The sequence below is a fragment of the Formica exsecta genome, unplaced genomic scaffold (genome assembly GCF_003651465.1).
Source record: "Formica exsecta isolate Colony F162 unplaced genomic scaffold, ASM365146v1 scaffold1025, whole genome shotgun sequence".
Lineage (NCBI taxonomy): Eukaryota > Metazoa > Arthropoda > Insecta > Hymenoptera > Formicidae > Formica > Formica exsecta.
In genome coordinates this window covers 106,857-116,631 of record NW_021848365.1, presented here as the reverse complement: position 1 = coordinate 116,631, position 9,775 = coordinate 106,857, and the positions used below count along the sequence as shown (strand labels likewise).

Below are 9,775 nucleotides of genomic sequence, written 5' to 3'. Positions count from 1 at the left end.
AATATTTTAATATTTATTTATTAATAATATTACTGAAAGAGAGAGAGAGAGAGAAAGAGAATGGAATATTGATATGCCGCAAATAGCCAAAGCATGCTAAAAACGCTTTTATTTAACAACTATGTGTTGTTTTTTACTAAGTAAGGTATTTCCTTAAAAATGATGCGAAACAATGGCAGAAATGTCGCGAGGAAAAGAAATAAAAATGCATCAACAGCGTCGGCAATTAAGAGTAGATTATATATATAATATATATATAAATCGAACTCGCGAAAACTGTATGAGATACAGAGAAGCATGAAAAAACGTGTCAAGACAAAAGAGGATAAAAAGCGCGTGTTTGCAAAAAGTAGATTAATTAAGAGAAATAATTAATAGAAATTCTTTCGCATAAAAAAATCAAACTTCTGACCTTTAAAATCAAGTCCCTCGTAAAAATTGTTGGATTTTTATTTATTTTATCCCACTAATTTTCTCTCTCTCTCTTTCATATTATTAGTATCGAAATAACGATTATCGATATAAGCAAACAATTTTGCCAATGACGTCATCCACCGATTTTTGAAAACGCGGAATGTAATTTAAACAGAATTCTGATTTATTTTAATTTGCTTAATTCACACACGATATTTAATGCTTTGGTTTATCGTAGTGCTAAAAATGCCATCAAGATTTTTCTCACGAAAATAAAAAAAAAACGCGGATGTGTTTTTTCCGCGAACAACGTCAATGATCGGTCAGTCTAAAAAAGTTTTACGGTGAAGAGAAGGAGCGATCCCCTATATACGGACGCATTAAGAAGTCTTTTACATCTTCGAATAGTGTATATGTATGACTTTATCGAATATATCGAATAAATATTAACGAAATTTGAGAATTTTGTGAATGTCAGAATGAAAAATGTGTAAGTATATAGTGAACCTAAGCGAAGTTACAGCATAATTATACTCCATTCGGCACTATATATATATATATATATATATATATATACATACATATATATATTGTACGTATAATACAATTATATTATTAAATAACTCTGTGAAAGAAAAACCTGCGATTGAATTGAAAGACTTGAAATCTCTTAATTTAGTGCTTACTAATTTAGCTCTCCTCTCTCTCTCTCTCTCTATCCCACGAATATAATAATTTATTTTTCTTATATATAATTCGTACTTTGATAATATTAAACAAACTTTAAATTAAAAATTATTTAAGCTTTAAAATTATTAATCTCCCAGAAATTTTAAGAATTGAATTTTTAAATATCGAAACTTTTATACGTTTTTGACTTATCTTTTTATATAGTTAGAGTTTTTTTTCGCTGTTGCATCATGCACATAATGAACCATTTTGTACGTAAAATACCTTGCACCGTAGGATTGAAGAATGTATTCCCGGGCGGCAAGATGAAAAGGTCCATTCCTGAGTCCATTGCACCTACCCCTAACATTTCTGGCTCACCAAGACTCCGCCTTCCGACATCAAAGTAGAAGACAGAGGATACATGCAGCATCCCATCGCCGACCAGCGTGGGTGCTCGTGTAGGAGGATCCTCAGAAAAGCCCTCCTTTCTTCCGCGTGCCTCCCTACGTCGCTCATTCTCTCTCTCTCTCTCTCTTTCTCTTTCTCCGTCTTTCTTCCTCAGAACGAATCTCCTAGAGAGAAACCGAGAGATACGAGAAAGAAAGAGAGAGAGAGAGGGAACCTTCTTTACTTTGAGAGAGAATGATGTCTCGATGATAAGTCGCGGGGTAGTAGCCTCGGGAGAGTTCTTTCTGATTCATCCGGGGTCCGCGCGGCTTTGAGCGTCCTTGTCAGCGTCCGGACACCGAGGTGAGGACAAGTCCTGTTGACGGCAGAGAGCAGCCTCTCGACGATGTCGGAGCTCGTCGGGTACTCGGTCAGAATCGGGACGCCGCTGAAACCACGGTCGGATCTTCTTTCAATGGGTAGTCGCGAGAGATGCTGAAGAAATCGCTCGTTTTGCGTTACGTTGTCGACGACATTAATGAGGAGACAGAAAAAGAGAGAGAAAGTGAGAGGGGGACGACTAGAAATTTTCCCGACGAAAACGCTATCTTGTAAAACGCGAGTTGAGATATTGATAATTAATGAAAGATTACCATCAGTGCGCGCGATTATTGACTAAAACATATAATTATGTACATATAATTATTCGGACAATGGTAATTTTCAGAGTGCGCGTTTTCTCAGTCAAGGGGAAATATCACGTGTGTATCTTTGAATGAGAATTTATTGATGAATTGACGATGACGATAATAGAAATAATTCGCTAGTGCGCAAAGTGTTGTTTTTCTGCATTAAATCTTTAATTAAGTTCAAAATGTCGACGAATTGTGATTACAGTGCAAAACAAATCGAAAATTTAATCACATGGATTACGAATCGACGCGTGGATTATGCGTACCCTTTGTCGCGATAATTGGTATAGTAATAATCGATACCGATATTGTCGACGAGGATGCAACCACAACACGAGCAACGACGCGAAATCGCCGCTGATTGCTGTTATCAGCAATGGCAGACGCATCATCATCATCATCATCACCATCATCAGCATCCGCATCTGTCTGCTATACCGTCGCCGATGCAACAAATGGAAGGTAAACCATGTACAATATAAATAATTGCCCTTTATGTTTGTGTGTTTATATTGTTATATTATATTGTATATTATCAAAGCCATTTCCATGCGATTCATTGGAATTTTAATTTATTAATTAAATTATTATTAATTTATTAATTAAAAACTTTTAGTAAATCATATAGTTCGGTACTTATATTTCAAAAGCATTTAGAGAAAGAGAGGACTTCTTAATTGAAATCATATTTATCTTGTTTTAAGATATAAATGATTTTTAAAACTATGCTATTCTATCACTTATTCATACATGAAAAATATTTTTTTATATTAAATTTTATTTAAGTTGTATAGAACTTTATATAATTTTGTTTTATATTTTATATTTTTATTCCATAATAATGTATTCTTTACTTTATGTATTTTTATATTATCATGTTATTATGTATACGGAGTAATTTGTAAAAAATCCAGATATCGTTACATTTATGCGTCGAAACGGCGAGTGCATTAAAACGGCGACGCGTTTCTCACGACTGCTTTTCTTTAGTTCGCACATCGAGCTTTCCGAGCTTTTTCATTGCATTCTGTGGTGCATAGTGCTTGTCAGTCCATTCTTGGAGAGCAAAGGAAACGCTTTACTTGATTCTGCGATATATCATCGATCGTTCTTCAAATTTCAAATTTGTAATTTAAAGATGATGTAAATAATCTGTCACGAGCAATGTGCGAGAAATGACATTTTCTTAAGTTATTTTCAAAGAGAGGAAAAAAGAAGTGTTAGCGGATAGAGAAAACAGTTGAAAAACAGTGATTAAAATGTTAGAACGAAATAGGGGAAGGTGTTTTTGCAAGCTCATTGAGCTTTTTGATATTACTAAATATCACATAAAAAAAAAACTTAAATTATTATTATTAATACTGAAACTTCGATACTTATATTTGAATGTCGCTGTGAAAAAATTTAATAATTTGTATCACGATTGAAATAAAGTAAACCGTGAAAAAAACTCAGCTGCGGTTTCAAAGGAAATTTTTATAAAATTGACTTGGCAGACAATCTGCTAAGTATGCAACACATTTTTGAGTTACAAGTTTAAACTCGTGAATTTCTCAATCAACTTTGTTTTTCATTAATTTTTTCGTATGCAAACTGATTCATGTATAGGATTATATAGGATTATATTTATGGAAAGCATTTCTCACTAACAATAAGCGTATTCCCTTTGAACTACGGATTTTTTAGCCAATTTTGAGTTGATTTTTTCTTTAATAATATCTAGGCGTTCATAACTTCTGAGTTAAAAGCGATTGAAAATGAAAGACTTTTTGAAAACTAACAAAGCTTTCGAGGGGAACAAAAATAGATAATAAAATCGTATATCTTTAATTCATTTTAATTAGATTGTAATAGAAAGAAAGAAAAAGAGAATTTTAATTTGAGGCTATTACAAAAATATATATTTAATAATATATTAAAAATTGGAAAATTATGAGAAATAATATGATTTTCGCTGAAGAAAAGTCGTCTAAAAATTTGCAAGAAATCCGCAATTAAAAAGAAATACGCTTAATAAGGAACAATCTAAATAAAACGTAATGTTATTTTTCATAAATTTGAGCAAATATGTATTTATACTTGCGCTAAATCGTTTTTTGTCTTCCTTTCAGCCTGTTTGCAGAGCGCCGGAAGAGTGAAGCGATCGCGCAGTCCGAATCCGATGAAGGTCGCTTTGCCGGTCCATGCGGTGAACCCGATCTCTCCGTCAGCCACAGAATCCCGCAATGACAGCAATAATAACAATCGTCACCACGGTGATCATCATCCGAGCGACGACGGTGCGTCCTCCGCCGAGGAATTGGGTGCGAAACGGCCCCTTCATCCGGCACTAGTTGGCGCCGGTGCAGCCTTGGAGGCGAAGCCGCTATGGGAGGAATTTCACCAGCTAGGTACCGAGATGATTGTCACGAAAGCGGGACGAAGAATGTTCCCCACGTTTCAGGTAAAGATCGTAATACTCGATTGAAACTCTAAAAACAAAACACCGAAATGACGATGTCCATGAAGAATGAAGATCATTATTGATGATACAACTTGAAACAAATTGATTATTATTTTATTATTTTATTATTTTATTATTATATTAATTATCAAAATATGTATAAAAATACTTGAGAAGGACTAAAAATGATTCGAATATTTTATAAATAGCGCACATTCGATAATTTAACAATCATATGTTTTATCTTTTTTAAATATAATTTTATTTATATTTATGTGATTTGGCATCCGCTGTTATGATTTATTGGTCGTTGGATGATGTAATTCAAAATTATTCAACTTTGAAAAGTTATTCAACTTTGGCGGGATCAATAAATTTTCAATATCAATTTACTTGAAATTAAAACTCATCGAAGAAATTTTATTTCACATTTTCGAGAGATATGATCTTTCATATAAAATTATTATCTTTCTCAAGGTAATGTCAATAATAACGGAATATCTTTTTGAAATCAAATCACACACACACGTCGATATGTAAAGCTTAAAGGAAAAGCTAACAAGTGGAAAAAAAATTCATTCTTGGACATTTTCTTAATATAAAATATTGTGACATCGATTGCGAGTTTATCAACTTGATTAAGAATATCTCGCGCGAAACGGACGAAAAAAGTGCGTACAAAAAATGATGAACATTTTGGTGATTGACAGTGTCGATTGTTCGGCTTGGATCCCAACACGGAGTATCTGATGGTGATGGATTTTGTTCCGTGCGATGATAAGAGATACCGATACGCGTTTCACAGCAGTGCCTGGGTTGTCGCGGGTCGTGCTGATCCTGTATCACCCCCCAGGATTCACGTGCATCCCGACAGTCCTGCGAGTGGCGCTCACTGGATGAAACAGCCAATTTCCTTCGACAAACTAAAACTGACGAACAATCAACTGGACGATAACGGACATGTGAGTCAATCTTTCATTGCTTTCGAATTATTCACGATAGCATAAAATAATAATTACGAAGAGTGTTTGGAATTGTATCTCTTTTATATCATTCAAATGATATAAAAAGGCGCGTTATATATCAAAATAGAAACGTTTTAATATTTAAGGTCTTTTAATTATACACACATACCATTCTTCTATCTCAATTTTTTAAATTAGATTTATATTTTTCTTTTCTATTAGATTTGATCTAAAACGTTACAGAATTTCTTTCAAACAATTAATACTATCTCACACATTCATCTGCAGGAGAAGAATAAAATATTTAAACGATTAATTTAGAATTTATTCTTTTAACATCAAAAGTATCAATTATTCGTGAGATAGAAGCGTAGAGATACATTTATTAATCCGGTAAGTCGTAAAATTCGCCGTTATATGATTTTCTCGCGGTGTAACTTCCCTCGAATTTTTCGATCAGAGCTGTTTCGTAAAGCGCATCTACGTAATAAAGTAGAATGATAGACGCGAGGGTTTCCACGTGTTTGTCGTTTACGGACGAGTTCGCCTTAATTGACCTGAGATACGAGTCTGTCGCTCACGAGAGAAATTACGAAGAGAAACAGCGCGACATTTTCACGAGGATTGTTTGTCGTTTAAAAGATGCCGGTCGTAGATTAACCGGGCGTATCTCGCCGATCACGCTTTTTTCTTACCGAAGAACACGCGTCACACGTGCCGGTTATCTTAAAATAAGGTCTCAGTTTTATAAGTGAGACCGATGCGCGATTAAGAACGATTTAAACACACTTCACGGTTCTATTTTATCATATAAAATACATCAACGATATGAGAGATTACATCTATATAAAAATATAAAAGAGATCTCTGAAAACAAATTCATATTCGCGAAAACTCTGTTAAATATACATACTTTATCCCTTTAAAAAGGTTCCATTATTATATGAATTCTGGTTTCTTGTATTGTATAAGCTTTCGTTTTATTAAGCTTATTTTATTAAGCTTTCGTTTCATTTCATTTGTAATGTAAGCTTTTCAAAGGTAGAAAACTTATTCGTGAGAAAAGATTGTGTGTGTAATAATTATGCACTTTTAAGGATTAATGCTATTTGACAGACTCGTGATGTCCTGTCTGCAACATATTAATCTCGCCTTCTTGTCGCCACGGGTAGAGCTAAGAGTATCGTGTGTATATAAAGAGTAATGTAAACAGATGTAATATAAACTATGCGCGCCGTAGAGGCTCTGGGAAAGAGGCGTAGATTTTGTGTAACGTTCAGTGTACCTCGAAAAAGAATTAGCAACGATCAGCATATTGACTCATTTTTCGGTCGCACAACGTCAATCTTGATTCGAAATCGATTGTGAAATCCCTCGCAGAAGCATAATGCTTACGTGGCGTAAAATAAAACCTACTTATGATTATTTGCTGCAATATATATAATAATGAGAATTAAAACTAATGAATAATTTTTATCTCAAAGATAACAAGGATCAATTTGAAATAAGAGATTTCAGAATTAGAATGTGTTTGTAATATTCTGATAAGATAGAGTCTAGAGTTATATATCAGTTTATTAACAGCTTGATCTCTTAGCAAAGATATTTTGTAATGATACTTTATGATATTTTATCTTTTTTTACACTAATACGTATTAATATATTTTCGTATGGAATATTCTTTGTGGATCGAAACTGTCACTTCTGACACTCTTTTGCGATCTTTACCATTCGACAATTCTTATCGAATCCCTATCGAAACAGTTATTAGCGACGTATGTAAATATTTACCCACCGACCAACTATCTTCTGGCTCTAATTAATCTCTCGTTTCTTTTCTCTGCTTCTTTTATATGGCGATTTTTCAAAGAGAGAACCTTTTCATCTTTCTTCTTTTCTTCTATCTATATTAAATATAGGGATCGTCAAGATTTTTTCGAAAACATCTCAAGTGTCGTATGTTTGCGGCCGTAAGAGGTTTCGCTTCGATTCTCTCGATCGTGCAGCATGTGATGCACCTGCGGCGGTGCTTACGATGCTCAAAATAATTCCTCGCGACCGCGTTCGTGCCAAATCCATCAAGCCGACCGCGAACGCGATCGCGAAACGGGGGCTTAGTGTTGCGATGTATCGGCATACCGATGAACGAAAGGACATGTGATATGCCGTCATCGTGCATATGTGTTGATCGCGAAGGAGGTCAGGTGCTCGTTTATTATGTTACGCGTGATTTCTTTGCGACTGATTATCGTTTCGCCGTTCCTAAATAATGAACGAGATTTACGTCCAAGGATAATCGAGCTTTTACCTCAGAAATGAGTAGAATATATCCAAATTATGCGGCAAGCAGGAAGTTTATTATATCATTCATAAAAATATAATATTATATTTTTATTTATATTCTGATGGCCGCACTCTATTAACATAAATATATATGTATCTGTGAAATAATATTATGTAAGTTTAAGGTAGAGAAAAAATATTACTAATTTTTTTATTAATTTTTGGATTTAATTATCTGAGGAATTAATTTCTTGACATAATTAAATTCCATTTGACATCGTCGATATTTTTTTTTATAAAGAATTTTCTTTCCCCGATTGTACCACGGATCGGTCTATATATTCACATCGCAATCTGTATAGCATCCGACTACAATCATAAAAGTCGACGTATTCTCGAGATGTGATTTATTTCTCGACACTCGAAACATCCTCCGGGACAGAGAAGGAGGAAACTTGTGTTCAGGCTCTCTACTCGCGTTTCTCTCAAGAATGTATGTCGCTCTTTTCTTTCGCGGGAAGACCTCTGACCCGTGGCGAGAGGCCGTTCTTTTTCTCGCGTTACACAGAGCAGTTTGTTCCTTTAATTAATGCCTGCTGATGCTCGTCCTTAATTGACATACTCGCTATCGCGAGGCGTTTCCGGATATCTGGAGAAGACTTTTTAAATATTACCCTAGATTTAGGAAGATAAAGACACAATAGATTGATAGAAATAAAATATTTACTTTAGAATAATAATAATGTTCTCGGGACAATTAATATTTTGAAGACGATGGGACTATATGTCTATATATAAATACGTTACGTGATATTACAGATTTCATTTTACTTCAAATAGACTTTACGAGAGCAAAATTACAATTTCAGGCTGATATAAACATATTTAGAGCCAAGTCTAACAAAATGTAAAGTTGTGAAAAACATGACGCGTCTAAGTTTTAGCTGAAAAAAAAACTTTACTCGAGATAATTTCTTTTTCTATAAAAAATTTATAAATTAGATCATTAGGGATATACTATATATATATATATATATACTTAATGTGTGTATGTATTTGGGCCTACTGACACACACATGCCATCGTGAAGCATATGCGCGTGAGTGCGCGGAGGGAAGGACGAGGGTGTCGGATTGCGGGCCGGGGGTTAGTTTTTATACTAATTAGTCACCGACTCTCTTCTAGCTGTCAAACATTGCGACCGCCCCCCTGTGGCGCTCCTTCCTTCCACCGAATTCGAGTTTCACGTGTCCTCATTCCTTCTCTTCTTCTTCCCTTCTGGACCTTTTTTTTCTCCGATGTTTTCTCATATGATGATGACGACTTTACCAAATTGTGCCCATCGATCGGGACACGTGAAAGCGTTTGTTGCTCTACGTTTGTCACAATATTTGTAATGCTGTGTTTTTTTTACCACCAACTTATGCTGCAGCGTCATAAAATTGGAAAAGAAAGAGAAAATATTTTGGCTTTACTCGAGATAATTTCCCAAAGAATTTCCGGATATAAAAACAATTGTAGGATACCCGCCGTAAAATGCGCGATGTATAAACGAGAAATCATCGCGAATGATAAAGGATTATTTGAGATTCGGGAGAATATTAGAGAGAAGAAAAGAAACTAATCGTGAAAAATATGTTTTATAGAAACAGCGTCCCAATTTTCGGGCCACACGCGCTTTTCTTCCCGTTGTAGAACACGCGTGATATATATATATATATATATATATATATATATATATATATATATATATATATATATATATATATATATATATATATATATATATATATATATATATATATATATATATATATATATATATATATATATATATATATATATATATATATATATATATATATATATATATATATATATATATATATATATATATATATATATATATATATATATAT

The 9,775-nt window shown here is 33.9% G+C and overlaps 1 protein-coding gene across 1 annotated transcript in view; it reads left to right on the top strand.

The window, feature by feature from the left end:
• Positions 1–1,747: 1,747 nt before the first annotated feature.
• LOC115233124 (T-box transcription factor TBX10) overlaps positions 1,748–9,775 on the top strand; it is a 12,090-nt gene continuing 4,062 nt past the window's right edge. The window contains exons 1-3 of the mRNA XM_029803390.1: positions 1,748–2,627; positions 4,277–4,608; positions 5,319–5,570. Coding sequence (XP_029659250.1) covers positions 2,486–2,627; positions 4,277–4,608; positions 5,319–5,570 — 726 coding nt within the window. The 5' untranslated portion in view covers positions 1,748–2,485. The remainder of the gene's footprint in view (positions 2,628–4,276; positions 4,609–5,318; positions 5,571–9,775) is intronic.